Source organism: Aquarana catesbeiana, linkage group LG11 (assembly GCF_042186555.1).
Source record: "Aquarana catesbeiana isolate 2022-GZ linkage group LG11, ASM4218655v1, whole genome shotgun sequence".
NCBI classification, from domain to species: Eukaryota; Metazoa; Chordata; class Amphibia; order Anura; family Ranidae; genus Aquarana; species Aquarana catesbeiana.
This window is the reverse complement of record NC_133334.1, coordinates 68,254,216-68,271,744: the sequence shown is the minus strand read 5'-3', so window position 1 is coordinate 68,271,744 and position 17,529 is coordinate 68,254,216. Positions and strand designations below refer to the sequence as shown.

At 43.0% G+C, this 17,529-nt stretch overlaps 1 protein-coding gene across 1 annotated transcript in view; it reads right to left on the bottom strand.

Annotated features, from left to right (window-relative positions):
- The window catches only part of KIF18A (kinesin family member 18A), a gene marked incomplete in the record, with an annotated part of 168,537 nt that overhangs the window by 147,969 nt on the left and 3,039 nt on the right, over positions 1–17,529 (bottom strand). Inside the window, 2 exon segments of the mRNA XM_073604534.1 lie at positions 9,767–9,924; positions 15,738–16,099. Of these exon segments, the coding sequence (XP_073460635.1) occupies positions 9,767–9,924; positions 15,738–16,062 (483 nt within the window).

The window sequence follows — 17,529 nt, the reverse complement described above, 5'->3', positions numbered from 1 at the left end:
TTGTAAGTATGCCAAGGGGTTGTCATGTTCAATGTCTACTTTCATACCAGATGCTCCAGTAAATGGGAATCTTGGGGGCGCTGCCTGAACCGTACCACAGTCAATAGAACACCAAGTTTGCACATCACTGAGCACAGTCGCAGAATCGTCGCTGTCATCACTTTCGGTGTTGGACTATGAACAAAACTGAGGTGAAATGGTTTGATAGAGTAATGTAATCCTAACAGATTACAATGCATTGTGTGTATGTCATGTTATCAACTTTTTAAAATTTCCAGCCTGGTTCTGCCCCCCGACGCTCGCAGTGAAGGGAACCCAGATGCTGGTGTCGGCCGGAGGACACAGCGGGCAGACATCAGGGGATTGTAGGGACAAGGTAAGTAACACTACAGGTGTACTACAGTGTTACCGCTTTTGGTACTGAAAATTAACCCCGAGCCACACTTGGGATTATCGCCAGGGAGGTTAAAGCAGAAGTGAATCAGATGTTCCTTCTGCATTTTCACTGTGCCCCAGGGGCACAGTCAAAGTGCCCTACACATGCGAATGGACATCACCCCTGAGCTTAACCACTTCAGCCCCGGAAGATATTCCCCCTTAATGACCAGGCCATTTTGCGATACAGCACTGCGTCGCTTTAACTGACAATTGAACGGTCTTGCGACACTGTACCTAAAATAAAAATTGATGTCCTTTTTTTCCCCTCACAAATAGAGCTTTCTTTTGGTGGCATTTGATCACCTCTGGAGTTTTTCTATTTTTTGCGCTATAAACAAAAAAAAAAAAGGAGCGACAATTTTGAAGGAAAAAAAAAAAAAAAAACCACTTTTGCTAGGATATAAAATATCCAAAAAAAATAAAATTTTAAAAAAACAAAAACTTTATCAGTTTAGACCGATATATATTCTTCTACATTTTTTTTTTTTTCAAAAAATAAGCGTACATTGATTGGTCTGCGCAAAAAAGTTATAGCATCTAAAAAATAGGGGATAGACTTATGGCATTTTTATTATTATTATTTTTTTTTACTAGTAATGGCAGTGATCAGCCATTTTTTGCAGGACTGCGACATTGGGGCAAGCAGATCGGACACTTTTTTTGGGACCATTGACATTTATACAGCTATCAGAGCTAAAAATAGCCACTGATTACTGCATAAATGTCACTGGCAGGGAAGGGGTTAACACTAAGGGCGATCAAGGGGTTAAATGCATTTCTAGCTTGGGGGGTGGGGGGGGTGGGACTGACTGTAGGAGGAGACATATCGCTGTTCCTAAATACTAGAACAGCAGATCTGTCTCTCCTCCCCTATCAGAACGGAGGTTTGTGCGTTTACATACACAGATCCCCGTTATGGCTCTCGTGCCTGCGAACGTGGGTGGCCGGCGGACATCGCGGCCGCTGGCCACGCGCATCAGGTCCCCTGCCATGGAGCGGGCATGCCTGCTATGGCTCTTAAAGGAGCCAACGTACAGGTACGTCGATTCGCGGGAAGGAGCCAACTTGCCAACATAAATGTGCGCGTGCCGGTCGGCAAGTGGTTAGGTTTAGATGCTTTAAGAAATCACAGCTAAATACACGGCTCCAAACATTTGTGATGTAAATATGCAGTATATAGTGTAGTAAATGGCACAACACACAAAGGAACCCGATCAAAGAACATTGTAACCAACTCCTTTTTGATACTATTGGGATCCTACATATGTAGTTTACATACCCAGGTCTCCTCCTCTTGTAATAAATCTATATCATAATCCCCTCTGTGTTGTGAAATATTTAATCCACTGTATATACTCCCATTACTTTAAATTCCATCTATTTTACCATCATGCTCCTGCCGTAGTAGAGCTGCACAATTAATCGGAGAATAGTTATTGCGATTCCCCACCCGCCACGATTGCAACTCCGGATTTGAATAATTCTGTTGGTAGGTAGGGGACGTTGCGTGTGATGTCAGCGGGAAACATGGAGAGCAGGAACGGGCCGTACAGCACCCCCCCCCCCCCCCCTGAAGACTGGAGCCCTGACCGGCACCGTCCGAATCTCCCGGATGGGGGTCTCTCTGCTTGGGGTGCTCTGCCTGCTGTGTTCCACCGGGGCCACAACACACTGGGTGGTGACAGGACGGCAAGATCCAGCAGCAGGTGAGGTGACACCTGACAGAGGGGGAACACATGACAGAGGAAGAGACAGGGAGGGGGGACACCTGAGAGAGAGCAAGGGGGACACCTACCATAGAGGGGGGGGATCCTGGGATTGGGGGCACCCGACAGGGGGAGGGAGATCACTAGAGAGAGCGGGAAAAGGGGGACACCTGAGATAAGTAGGGGCACCTGAAAGGAGAACAGGGGGATACTTGAGAGGGAAAAGGGGGGGGGTCACTTGAAAGAAGAGGGGCACACCGGAGAGGAGAGGCTCTCAGTCACTCATTCTATCAATCTCTCTCTCCTAAAAAAAAAAAAAAAATTACGTCGCGAGAATAGTAAGAGAATCGTGATCTTTTTATTCTAGGTAAAAAAAAAAAAAAAAAAAAAAAAAAAAAAAAAAAAATCGTGATTCTCATTTTGGCCAGAATCGTGCAGCTCTATGCCGTAGATGCTCAACAATTGAATTAGAGAGCTCTTTTCTCAATCTCCCTTAAAAAAAAAAATAATTTTGTTTTTAGTTTTTCCTATACAGAATCGCAATTTCAAAAAAGTTAGGACTCTAAAACAAAACATTAAAAACAGAATGCAGCGATTTGCAAATTTCATAAACCTTTTTTTTTTTTTTTTTATTAACAATAGAAAACATATCAAAAACCAAAGAAAATGTACCATTTCAAGAAAGAAAATAAAAAAAAAAAAAAAAAAAAAAAAAAAAAAATTTTGAAACTGATAGCAGCAAAAAAGTTGGGACATGACCAGGTTTACTATGGCTGATATAGGATTTTAATTGCTCAGCAGTCCTGGGTCTTTGTCATATTTTCTTTTTTCGACTCAAGATGTGCCAATTTTTTTAAATTGGTGAAAGGTCTGGAGTGCAGGCTGACCAGTTAAAGTGGAGTTCCACCCAAAAGTGTAACTTCTGCTTTAAGCACGCCTCACTCCCTTACATGTCACATTTGGAGGTCATTTTTTTGGGGGGGCGACTAGTTTTGAGCGAGACTTCCTGTCCCACTTTCTACTTCCAAATACGAGCCGCCTAGGCGACTCCTCCTCTCCCCCTAGGCGGCCCCTCCTCTCGGCAATCTTCTGGGACACGTCACAAGTCCCAGAAGATTGCCTGTCCACTCGGAGAGAAAGTGTGAGAAAGTGTTGTACTCTCTTAGCAAGTTTGGAGACCCCTGCTTTAAAGCATAGCTAAAAGTTAAAACATTTTTTTCCAGTTTTAGATAGAATGGAGAGGGATTAAAATGCTTGTCAGGTTTTATTTCTGAATGTGCCTCCTTAAGGAGATTCTCTCTATTTGTCCTGTTTACCATTATCATTGGAAGTGAAAGGAAAAAAAACAAACACAAAATGGGGTTCTCCCCAGAAAAGTAAGGAGAAACCTTCCAATGGGGACACTAGTTCTGGTGACCCCCAAGGAATTCCCTTAATTTCCTCACTTCCTGTTTAGGCTTTGGGACAGGAAGTGATGGAAAATCTCCACAACGGGACATAGAGGGTGAAAAAAAAAAAAAATCTGACAACTAAATACTTCACCAAATGACGACATTAGCACTCAAGTCACTCAGCCAACTTGAGGGACAGTATCTTAACTGAAGAAAGAAAAAACAAAAAAAAAAAAAAACAAAACACAGCAAAAATTGACTTATTTCAGGAGAACCACTTAGCAAGAACTCAGCCATGAAAAATCTGAAAATTCCTGTATCCCTTAATGGTTGATAAAGAAAACCTGGAGACTTCTATAAACTGCAACCTTCACCTCTGAACTATTAAGAAAATAAAGAGGGTATTATTTGTATTATAATAATAATAATAATATCTGTATGCATGCAAGTAGACCAACTACAAAAATAGGCAGAAATTTGTTTGGACAGCCATATTACAATCCCTATAACCAGCACAAGTACAGTAAATAGATTGGCTATGAGACGTATCCATCCAGGCCCTCTCTCCCCATTTAGACAGGAGGCTGCTGACATAATTTTAGCCATTAGAAATCTATGCAACACACATAGCTGTTCCTAAAAGCTATATTCTGCAGTTCATGAAAACATGGTCAGCTTACAACAGCTATCTGACTTACATTCCTTACAAACAATGTGTCGTTTGTGCTAATAAGGATGTAAATCTTCTATACACAGCTATACACAGCTAAGCAGCTGAGAGTGGCTTCTAGAAGTACATTTATGTTGATTTGATGTAAAGTACCAAATGAAAGCGCTATTATAGATTACTGCTATGAAAAAAAGAGGGCTAAAGAGAATCCATGCTGTTCTTACAAGAGCTCAAGAAAGTCACAATATAAAAGAAAGATTTGTAATAAGGACATTTTTATACATCAAAGCAATATCTTTACCAGCCAAGCAGACCCTACAAATGGTTACATACAGAGGAAATAAAGCAAAGTTCTTAAAGGGCCAGTACATCTAAAACTGGTAGTTCAGTTTTTGGAAGATAGTAAGGGCTCTTTCTCTCGGGGCGGATCAGTGATGATCCGCCCCGTAAACACCCGCTTGCTCAGCGGGGATCGCTCCGCTGATCCCCGCTGAGCAGGAAGATGACAGGTCCATCGCTGCACGCTGTGCAGCTACGGACCTGTCAGAGCGCCGCTCTCCCCTATGGGGGGATCAGATGATGACGGACCGTAGTGTCCGTCGTCACCCGATCCGATCACGGATGGAAAAGTAGGTTTTTCCTCCGTTACACTTTTCGGATCGGAGCGGGGTCGGATGTCAGCGGACAGGTCACCGCTGACATCCGACGCTCCATAGGGATGAATGTATGTCCGTTTTTTCAACCGAAAACGGAAGGATGAAAAACGGACATACGGATCCCTCGTGTGAAAGAGGCCTTACATAGTTGGTAAGATTGAACAAAGACACAAGTCCAGCCAGCTCAACCTGTGTGGGTGTGTGCGAGTTTATGTCACTATCATTTCCCATATCCCTGTAAATTGCATACGCCAAGATGCCCATCTATACATTTTGGGTTTTTTTTGTTTTGTTTTTTTTATTGACAATCCCAGCTGACACCACCAACTGTGGAAAAGAGTAATACATCCTTACCACTCTGGCAGTAAACAATCTCTTACGCAGTTTAAGGTTAAACTGCCTCTCGTCAAACTTCATTGAGTAGCCCATGTCCTCTTAAGCAACCTGAAGCAAAATAGTTTTCTCTGTATGTTAGAATCACCATTGAGATATTTGTAAATCACTAGCGCAACTCCTGTTAAATGTCTCTTCTCCAGGGAGAATATGTTAAATGCTTGTAGTCGTTCCTCACAACAGTCAGTCTGTGGCCTCCCAGAGACACCTCTGTGTCATTGGGATGCTCACGTGTGACGTCACTACGTGGAGTGTGAGCGTGATGTAATGGCGCACATGCGCGAGGGCAGCTCAGGGGGCCTTTCAGGAGTCCTGGCTCATTCCGACTGTACACAGCTGTCACCCATCAGGTGGGTGGTACGGCGGAAATGAGCAGGGTTATTTATACCTCAATTCTGTTCCACTGGCCACAGGGCCATTCGGACGACAAGTCGGTGCTGTGCATTTAGGTTTCCAGCTCAACCTCAGTAAGTACTCCTTTATATTAGCTCCAACTACCATGCTAGATATCTGTTGAAATGCCACCTTTGAGGGATAGCTTCTACCTAAACTGACATGAAGCACGTCAGTTTTATATTATTACTTTTAATATCTATTATTATGGCTTGATTTTTGTTTTAATCTTACTGGATTAAGGGAATAGGATTACCTTTTTCCCACTGCTACTAAGCAATTTTGACCCTTCTTGCAAGGGCTATAAAAACAGTGGCTTGTCCTGTCTGTCTTTGGGTTCTTTTTTCAGCACACTTTTGAACTTCATCCTTCTCAGGCCCCGATCCCATGGTGATCTTATATGCTAGGTAGTACTTATTAACATACAGCTGTATGTCTGCATGGCTGTTCATGTACTCCCTGTATATAATGTATTTTTATACCTTTTTGCTCTTATTTCCAGGATTCCTCTTTTAGGACCCAGTGTCCATGGCTTTTTCTATCAGGGATCTCCCTATACCCCTCCCCCAATTTCCTTTGGGCTGGGTGTAGTCCCAACAATTGGTTCACTTTTTCCCCATCCAATTTTTTTTTTTTTTACTGTAAATTTGCATCTGTAGGCAGCCATGATGTAGGAAGAATCATCAGGGACCTCATGTGACAGTGTTTTTAAATATGAACATGGATTTTTCATGCATATACAACTGAATTAGATGCGAGTTGTTTAATATATACATGTTCTTCTCGTATGTGATCAAGTGGATGTATCTATTTACTAGTAATTATTTGTATTTGAATCCCATAGACCATATATCCTGTTATCCCTGATGAAGGAGACAACAATCAGCTCTGAAACGCGTTGGGCTGGGATATTGTATCTAGACTCATTTTGTATTCTGTTCTTTTATTCATAATCATGTTCAGTACTTTGTCTAAAAATTATTTTGTAATAAACAATTCTTTTAGCTATACTCTTTGATTTTTGGTAATGCCTTAAAAATCCCACCCCTAGGGGTTTTCTCATAACCGTGTCAGTCACCACTCTCTGGTCTGCCGTTCAGTGCTCAATGGATCGTCCACTTGTGCAAGGGGCGGGAGCCGCTGGCTCAGGCTCTCAGCGAGAGGCTGAACCAGCAGCTGGTCCAGGCATCTGGGTAGATTACAACATCAAAGTCGAGATCTCTTCAGAGTTTGGATCGGCTGAGTCATATCAGCCGACAGCAGACTTTAGTTTTTTTGTTGGCTAAATAAGGGTCACAGGAATGCAGAATGAAGTGCACTCCCGTGACCTACAGGAGCAGTAGAGCCAAAAAAGCTGTGGCTCTATTTCGCCTTTAAGTGTAGCCGTTGTATATTTGTTGCCCTTTGGAATTCTTTGGCTAATGCAATTACACAGTATGTTTTTCAAGCACTCCCATTTTTCCCGCAGCTGTAATGCAAAACATTTAAGTAATAACAAGCCTTAAATGAGTGGCAGTTCTGTCTGCCCAGTCAATATCTAGATAATTGAAGTCCCGCATTATAATAACACCCTGTAGCCATTAACTGAAAGGAGATAAGACCGCATCCTTCAGGTTAGGGGGCCTGTAACACAAACCCCCAATTAGTTTCCAATCTGTTTCTTCCCTTTGAAGCTCCATCCACAGGGATTCCATTGCTTGCCCCATTAGCAGTGTCACCCCTAGTATTCACTAGCAAATCATTCTTGACATACAGGCACACCCCACCCTCCTCTTCTACCTTCCCTGTCCCTCTGACACAAGGGAGTATCCCAGGACAGTTGCAAGCCAGTCATTGAGCTGTCAAACCAAGTTTCTGATACTCCTGCAAAGTCGAATTCTGGAGAGTTAAACTGACTGTCTGACACCTCTTTGGGGTAACCCCAATCTTCCTCACCTACGTAGTGTGCCAGACCCACAGGTCTGGGCAGCTAGAGGCATAGTGGGACTCAAACTCTTGGTGGTGGGGGGTAGGCTGATGACATTCCCGGAGCTTAAAGCATCAGTTTCCTGGGGGCATTACCCTGGAGTCGAATCCTGTGGAGAGATTGCTTTCCACAAAAATTGATAGCACCCCTCTCAACAATTTATTTTCATACAACAGCTTCCAAGCCCACGAAACTTACTAAAACTTTATGAAGTGGAAACAAGACCTGCTATCTCTTGAGGAAGAGGAATGGGAGACATGTGTCTCTCCATACGTTTCTAACATGATCTCTGCTAGGGACCAATTCCTGCAACTAAAATTCCTGCACAGGGCTTACTACACGCCGAGCAGTTTGGCTACTATTTATCCCGACAGATCTCTGGCCTGCCCAAGATGCGGAGACCTGGAGGCCTCCTTCCTACACATGACATGGTCATGTCCTCTGTTGCAGGGGTTCTGGGAGCAGGTTCTGGCAGACATCAACCAGACAGCGGAAACTCTGATCCCAATGTGCCCCCGTGCATTGTTGTTAAACGTGCTGGCAGACTCTGGTGTGGTGAAATATACCAAATTGTTTATAGCATTCTCTACGTACTATGCCCGAAGGGAGATTATGCTGAGGTGGAAGTCGGGTGAGCCGCTTACTGTCACTGCCTGGAGGAATACCCTAAATGCTGTTTTGCCACTATATAAGATAACATATATCAAGAGGAATTGTCCGACTAAATTCGATAAAATATGGTCCTCATGGATTGACTCCTGGGGATCCCTCTCGCTTGAGGTCCCTCCACCTAGCCCAGGACTAGATCCTTAGATTAATCCAGTAGGGATTTAATGTATACTAATCTGCAAATATTACTTATGGGCTCCCCTCCCTTCCTGGTCCCTCCCTTCTCTCTTCTGATCCTGTCGGGCCCCCCCCTTCCCTCGGGCCATCTTCAACTCTCCTTTAGTGCCCCTAACCCCTTCCCTTTTGGGGATCAGTTATCACTATGCCCATTCGGAAATCATTGGCTCGGGCGAGAGAGCTCTTCCTATGGTAACGAATCACTAAATGACCTTGTATAATTCACTAGCCACTTAATCCTCAAATGATTAATTACTGAAAATGCAAGTACCTGTGAGATAATTTCTGTAACTGTGATACATTAATGCCTCTTCTCTTCTCCTTGTATGACATATTGTAAACTGATGTGTATGTTTTGATTGCAATAAAATTTACCTTTGTTAAAAAAAAAAAACTGGACTGTCAGTATCCCATATTTAAAACCCTATTGGTGAGATATCTGCACATCTGCTGCGTCCAACTTGAAGGCTCCCACATTTTTCCCCATGGATTTTCTATTTAGCATTATGGACAACGCAAGTGGGCATGCCGGAACAACCAAAACTGTCAGGTGGACAGGAACAGGGGCAGAAATGTGGCTGAAGCATCCAAGACATATTAGAAGATGATCACAGATGATCACTAGACTCCGCCTATAATTAAAGCATTACTTTTGGATTGGCAGAACAATTTAGGATGGTCACACACACTTTACAACTGCATATTAATTGAAATGTATTCAGGTCCTTTCACACTGGGGCAGTCTGCAGGCGCTATTGCGCTAATAATAGCGCCTGCAAACCGACCCGAAAGTGCCGCTGCTTTCATTCCAGTGTGAAAGCCCCGAGGGCTTTCACACTGGAGCGATGCGCTGGCAGGACGGTAAAAAAAGTCCTGCTAGCAGCATCTTCGGAGCGGTGAAGGAGCGGAGTGTATACCGCTCCTGCCCATTGAAATCAATGGGATGGCGCAGCTATACCGCCGGCAAAGCGCCTTTGCAGAGGCGCTTTGCGGTGGTTTTTAACCATTTCTCGGCCGCTAGCGAGGGGTAAAACCGCCCCACTAGCGGCCGCATACCGACGGTAAAGCGCCGCTTACAATAGCGGCGCTTTATCGCCGACGCCCACCCCAGTGTGAAAGGGCCCTTCAAGTTGGCCCTTGTACTACATAATTGTTGAAAAACCTAAAAAGGGGATTACAAAGTATAAAAAGATTGAAACGTGTGCAGCCATCTTTTAGCATTCAAAAATTAGGATACATATAACCATAACTGCTTTACAAAAAACACAAAGTCACACATCAATGAAAAAATAACAATGGGTACAAACCTCCAGGTAAGAGATAGCAATATTGCAAATTTTCTCATCTTTTAAGCTTTCCATTCGGTTGTAAAGGTCCATCATTGTGAGATACATGACTCCAGGCTGTGTGGGGGAGCCCAGCATAGTGTGGGTCTTTCCGGCTCCAGTAGCTCCATAAGCCAAAACTAGGTGGGGGAAAAAAAAAAAAAAAAAAAAAAAGGTAAATAATCAGGGCTTTTAACCCACTTATCAATTTTAAATTTAATACATTTAGTAAAAAAAATTCTAAATAAATCTTTAAATCATCTGCATACCATATACAGGAGTGAGTCAGTTGATCAGGCCCTATTAAAATTGAAAGTTCTGTCAATGTAAGATGTGGTGGGGACTGAAGAGTGGGGTTTAGGAAAGCTTTCAGAAGAGGGAAGACCAGGACCATATCACCAGTGTGCAGGCAGAGCTGCATGGTCTCAAAAGTGGTTTCACCCAGTGGCTGTATAGTATAGTAGGAGTACGCAATTCACAAAAGTGGCAGAAAAGAACAATATACCAATTTACATTATGGCATGCAAGTCGGCAGGCATGGCTGGCGCTAAAGAGGATTTCTACTGGGGAGGCTGTAAAAGTCAGAAAAGGCCACAGCTACACTCCTGACATAAGTAAGCAGCTGAGGATGGGGGCTTTTGCACAGATAAGTTCAATAGGGCTAAAGGAGGATGGGTTAGCATTAGTTTTGTTAAAGGTAAACTTAAGTCAGCAGTAAAAATTTGTATTATTCATGACAAATCCATCCCCCCCCCGCTGGAAATTATTACCAATTACAGCTGGACTCCAGATATGAATATCTCATACCTGAGGAGGCACTGGGGAAGCTGGCAATCACTGTAGTAGTCAGGGCTACTACAGTGTTATCCATGATCTTCTGGGTCTGGATCCTGATGAAGTAGAAAATTAGAAAATGTCATGTTAGGCTGGATTCACACCTATGCAGTTTTAGTGCATTTTGCAGATTTGCACTAGAGTCCATTTAACATTGTTTCCTATGGAACACGATCTGTAGTGGAAATCTGCAAAATGCAAAAAGCACAAAAAATGCATAGGTGTGAATCCAGCCTTATGGTCAGTATGCAGAGGGGGGAAATGTTTGGCACAGGACCAGGAAGAAAGAAGCCATCAGTACAAACTACTACAGTGATTGCCAGCTTCCCTAGAAGCCCCTCAGATATGAGATATGCATACTTACTTCGGTCCAAGCTAGACCATTTTAAAGTTTGCAATAAAGATAATACCTAGAGTTCAGCTTTAATTTTCTCCTTAGGATAATTAAAAAGGGGTTGTAAACCCTCAAGGTTTTTTACCTTAATGCATTCTATGCATTAAGGTGAAAACCCTCTTGTGATGCAGCTGCCCCCCAGAGCCCCCCCTTTTACTTACCTGAACCCGGTCTTTCCAGCAACATGGGACGAGCACACCAGCTCCAGACGGTGTCTCTGGTCCCGATTGGATAAATTGATATCAGCGCCGCCATTGGCTCCCGCTGTCAGTCAAAACCAATGATACAGGGCTAGGGTCAAGTCCGACTGTCTGTCTATAGATGCAGCAGCAGGACACAGGAGTGCGCCCGCACGAGTGCCCCCCCCCCCCCCCCCCGAGGGGCACTCGAGAAGAGGAGCCAGGAGCACCGCTGAGGCACCCCAGAAGAGGAGGATCAGGGGCCACTCTGTGCTAAACCAACTGCACAGGAGGAGGCAAGTATGACATGTTTGTTTAAAAAATAAAAATAAACAAACCTTTCTAAGTGTGAAATACCAATAAAGCACCTTTGATTTGTAAAAAATAAGGAGGTTTCTGATGAGGTGCCTGCAGAATGGGTTGTCAATCATGTGACCTCTGTAAAAGCCAGTTACAATGGTCACAAGATACAGTAGCCACACCTCCTCCCAGGCATTTAAGCCCACTTAAAAGTGGAGGTCCGCCCACCGCTGCAAAAAATAAAAGCCAGCAGCTTTTAATAATCGGACACTTACCTGTCCTGGAGTCCAGCGATGTCAGCACCGCAGCTGTTTTCATCAGCTGTCGGGTGCATGTCGCCTCCATTGCGAGTAAGGGAACCCGGCAGTGAAGCCTTATGGCTTAACTCCGGGAACCCTTCTGCTCATGCGCGAAGCTCCGTTCCTCTCTCCTACTGGCCCCAGGGAGCACGAGCGGTGACGTCAATACCTGCGGCTGAGGCTCCCGGATATGGGGACAGGATACCTGTGCCCCGCCCCGAAAGGTGCCAAATGTGGCATTGGAGTGGGGAGGAGTACAACGAGCGGAAGTTCCACTTTGGGGTGGAACGCCGCTTTAAATGGCTGAGTGACATTAAGGGGTTAAAGAGAAAACCCCTTTGTACTCCCTTATTAAAAACTTGAAGGGCGTCCAAAGTCTCTACTAGTTAATTTTCAAAGCTGAACAATGTTAACCAACCAAGATAAATAAACCAAGAAAAGAATGCAAACTTTCACTAATAATAAAAATCTTTAAAAAAAAGTGAAGAATTGCTATGTTATAGGGAATATTTTGAACTATTAATTGTGCCTAAGCTGTATGTCTAGATAAAAAAAAAAAAAAAAAAAAAAAAAAGGAAGAAGGAAGAAGGAAGCAGTGCACTAGTGTGAAGGGGGTTGCCCAGGTCACTTCTGTGTCTATAATCTCATAGCTATATACACACACACAATATTACATGCACACATGAACTTTAATGGTATCCCAGTCTTACGGTTCAATATTGAGTTAACCCACTCTTTTCAGCTACAACAGTTTCAACTCTTCTGGGAAGGCTGTCTACAAGTTTTAGGCGTGGGTCTAGAGCTGTACCATTAATCGTTTAAAAAAAAAAAAAAAAATCAACCACCCTCACGATCTAAATGCGGCATTTCCACGATTCTATGTAACAACTGCAGAGCCATTGTCTGCTTAAAGCAGTCAAAAAAAAAGAAAAAAAAAGCTGGCCAAGCTTATTACAACATTGCTTAGTGCTGAGATAACTATAAACAATGTATCATTTGGTTCTTTTAGCTCAAAGTGCTTCAGTGTGTAAATGAGGACAGTTTAACCACTAAGGCTCGATTCACACCTATGCATGTTGCTTTTGAGCGTTTTTGGAGGTTTTTTTTTCATGCTTGGCACGTTTTTGAGCAGCGTTTTTGTAGCTTTTTTGCGGCGTTTTTGCGGTTTTTTTTTTTTCCATTTTTTTTTACAGTCTTAAAAAAAAAATTACAAAAAAAAAAAAAAAAAAACGGCAAAAACGCACCAAAAACGCTGCAAAAACGGTGCACTTGCGTTTTTGATGCTTGTCCATTGAAATCCATTACATGCAAAACACTGCTTTTTGCATGAAAAAAAGTCCCCGACCCTTTCCAAAAACGCAGAGATACAAAAAAGCATTGATGTGAACATGTTCCATAGGAACCCATGTTAAAAAATTCCCATGCATTTCTGCAAAATGCATCAAAAAACGCGCTAGTGTGAATGGAGCCTTAGGCTTAATGTACATGGGTCGTTTTGAAACCTCTCCCGAACGATTTAACTTGACAGATAGTAACTGACATTTAAAAAAACGTCAGTTTTGCCATGTTTACAAGCCGCGTTTGCGTTTACAAACATTTTTTTTCCCTCTCCAAATAGTCAAAAATGCATCTCCATTAAAATACGGCTGTTAACGAAACACGACAAAACGCGAGTTACCACATCTACAAGCTGTTACAGGCATTTGACGTTTCAAATGCCTCTGAACATCCGTCCTCATGCTTCCAAACTCAACTGCCTAGAAACAACTATAAACGACCCCGTGTACATGCACTGATAAGACAACAGAGGAGAGTTCAGGGGCAGCTGAAAAAAATGCCCAACTGCTCATAAACGTTTGTTTACCAGCAGCAGTGTACGTGAAGCCTAAGGCTCCATTCATACCATGGCGCTCCATTTTGCGGGCACAAGCGCTGTGATTTTTCCCATGATTCTGAAAGGCCACAAATTGCGGGACGTCCTTGCGACCCCCTTTACTTTGAATGGCGCATCTCTTCAGACGACAATCGCACAAAAATCGATTTGGTGCACTTAAAATAGTGGGGATCGCAAGGTTTGTGTCGTTTCTGAATTGTGGCGATTCTACCTGCAAAATGGAACACCATGGTGTGAATAGAGCCTTAAAAGTGATTGTTAGGCTCGATTCACACCTATGCATGTTGCTTTTGAGCGTTTTTGGAGGTTTTTTTTTCATGCTTGCCGCGTTTTTGAGCCGCGTTTTGCGTTTTTTTTTTTCATTTTTTTTTACAGTCTTACAAAAAAAAAAAAAAAAAAAAAAACGGCAAAAACGCACCAAAAACGCATCAAAAACGCTGCAAAAACGCAGCACTTGCGTTTTTGATGCTTGTCCATTGAAAACCATTACATGCAAAACGCTGCTTTTTGCATGCAAAAAAGTCCCCGACCCTTTCCAAAAACGCTGAGATACAAAAAAGCATTGATGTGAACATGTTCCATAGGAACCCATGTTAAAAAATTCCCGTGCATTTCTGCAAAATGCATCAAAAAACGCGCTAGTGTGAATGGGGCCTAAAGGTTTTTTTTTTAAAATAAATAGGTTATACTTGCCTTCTCTGTGCAAGGGTTTTGCACAGAGTGGCCCCGGTCCTCTTTTTCTGGGGTGCCTCAGCAGTGCTCCTGGCTCCTCCTCTTCTCGAGTGCCCCTCGGGGGGCACTCATGCGGCACACTCCTGTGTCCTGCTACTACGTCTATAGACAGAGAGCTGCTTTCCATGGGGGCACTCGTGTGGGCGCGCTCCCTAGTCCTGCTGCTGCGTCCATTGAAACAGAAAGCCGGACAGGTCCCCGCCGCCCCCTGCCCCCGTGTCACTGGATTTATTTGGTAGCAGCGGGAACCAATGGTTCCTGTTGCTATCAATCTATCCAATGAGGACCTGAGACAGCGGCTGGAGCTGCTGTGCTCGTCCCCGTTGCTGGAACGATCGGCTCAGGAAAGGAAAAAAAAAAAAAAAAAGGAGGGGGGGGGGGGTCCGCTGCAGCAAAAAAGGTTTTTCACCTTAATGCATACAAGTTCCAGCCGTTTCTGTGTTTATTTAAAAAGTCAGCAGCTATAAGAAAAAAAAAAAAAAAAAGTGTAGCTGCTGAATTTTAATAAAACACTCACCTGTCCCATGGTCCAGCGATGCGGCCCGCCCAAAGCTTCTGTGACAGCTTGCGGCTTCATGCCACGTGCGAGTCGTATTGCACGTCCTGAAAGGCCGGGTGTATATATATATATATATATACACATACACTTTTTTCTTCATCAATTTAGGCCAATATGTATTCTGGCTGAATTCACACGGACTTGCAGTAAAACGCAAATAACGCATGTAAAAATGCATTTTAGACATGTTCATTTTTGGAGAGTCTTTTGGTAAACAGTCTCTAGCAAAACAGCACTAATTGTGATTGCCCCAGCCCAGGCCTCTTTTTACAATTATCCTTGTAATCCTTTTGCTGGGGGTCCTACAGGATTGTGTGTGCCCGAATATAGGCAACAAATTCATTGACATCATTAAATGCTGATTAGAAAGCACCTGCTCTGTGCACACACGCACTCTCCAATCCCCCAAAGATGGTTGTAATGGAGAAAATAATTCACAAAGCAAACTTTTTGTTCTTACTTGCGGTGCATTGCCCTGCATTGTATTGTGTTAATATGCATATATTTAACATTTTAACTCACTGTTGTAGTATGAACAGGATACAAATTGTTTTCTAGGTGTCCTTGCGTTGACTTGCACTTTACAGCTGCGCTAAAAAGCAGATCAATGCACTAGTGTGAATTAGCTCTTGCTAAAACAAAGTTGTGGAGAAAGCATGTAAAAAAAAGTGTGGATGTCAAAAAGTACAAAAACTCTGCAATGTGCTCAATGAATATTCACTGTACTTTCCATTTAAAAGCACAGAAGTACGTAACACATACCAGTTGAGTTATATCCATTTAAGACACCGTTCAGCACAATCTTAGTGGTCTGTTCAAACACTTCCAGCTGTGATGAGTCCTCACCAAAGACACAGTCAAATACAAATTTAATGTCTTTATTTTTCCTTTTAGAGACATCCCGGTTGGTGACGCTTCTGCCATGAAAAAAATTCACTTCTTCTACTTTTGGATCAAACACCAGAATGTTTTTATCGACCACTTGGACAACAGTAGTTGAATTTGCCAATTTCTCTTTCTCATTCGGAGGACGGACTCGAACCACCACTCTGACATGGCTGCATACGTCAGCCTCTCCTGTAGACATGGCTTAACAAATCCAGACCGAGGTAAAGGTTCAAATACTGGAAAAAGAAGAAGAGCAAGGTGTTAGTTTACACAATGACACTCCAATACAGCAGGTCAAGCAGAGCAAATGAAAACATAAAAAGGTGAAAAGGTTAATGTGCAAAGTGCTGGAATCTATAGGAATCAGACATTTCTCTGAACTGAATACAGCAACCCAATGCAACTATCAATGGGCATAGAATCTCATTTACACCAATTTGTTAGATGGAAACGTACCGAGAGAACATAAGGACCGCCACTGCTGACCGCTCCTCTATGAAAAAGTTTTTTGCTGGGATGTTGTGCTGATCCAATGGCACCATCGCTTCAAGTCAGCGACCTTGTACAAGTACGCAGATCAAGTATTGTGTCATCACAATAGGGAAGAAAGCGCATGCACAGTATTTCAATGAGAAAGAGCCCTTGCTCCAGTTATACTGGGGGGGTAAGGACTTAAGGCACAGAATGTCCCAGATCAAAGGCAGGACAAGGTTGACCTCAACCTTAGGAGTCTTTTGGGGGATGCCGCTCACAGACTACTACCTTAGTAAAGGTATCTAAAATTAAGCACAATATCTTAAAACTGCAGCTTTTTTTTTTTAAACACGCTAGGGCCCCTTGACGGCATGCTGTATTCTATTGAAAGGATGAAATAGCCTTTGGAGTGGAATTAAAAACTAAAGTTTACTTTTAGGAACATGTTACACCCATATTTAGGGAGTAACATGTTCCTAAGCATTACCCCCCCACCCCTCATTCTTGGCAGCAGGTGGGGGTTCTTCTCCACCCACACAGCAGAGTAATTCATTCAGAGATTTGTGAACTAATAAACTACAAATTCCATCTGCCACCACAGCAAAGCAACTTCTAGTTTTCAATGGACTGTGAGTACTCTGAAAAAAAAAAAAAATGTAAAATGTGAAGTAACAATTTAAAGGAGAAGTTCATCCATCTAGAGATATCTATGGAGGACATGGCCAGTGAGAACGAGGTTCATATCCATCTAGAGATATCTATGGAGGAAATGGCCAGTGAGAACGAGGTTCATAGCTAGAGATATCTATGGAGGACATGGCCAGTGAGAATGAGGTTCATATCCATCTAGAGATATCCTAGATTGTAAGCTCTAACGAGCAGGGCCCTCTGATTCCTCCTCTATTGAATTGTAGTGTACTTGTACTGTCCTCCCTAATGTCGTAAAGCGCTGCGTAAACTGTTGGCGCTATATAAATCCTGTATTATAATAATAATAATAATATCTTTGGAGGACATGGCCAGTGAGAACGAGGTTCATATCCATCTCGAGATATTTATGGAGGACATGGCCAGTGAGAACGAGGTTCATATCCATCTAGAGATATCTATGGAGGACATGGCCAGTGGCCTGTGAGAACGAGGTTCATATCTAGAGATATCTATGGAGGACATAGCCAGTGAGAACAAGGTT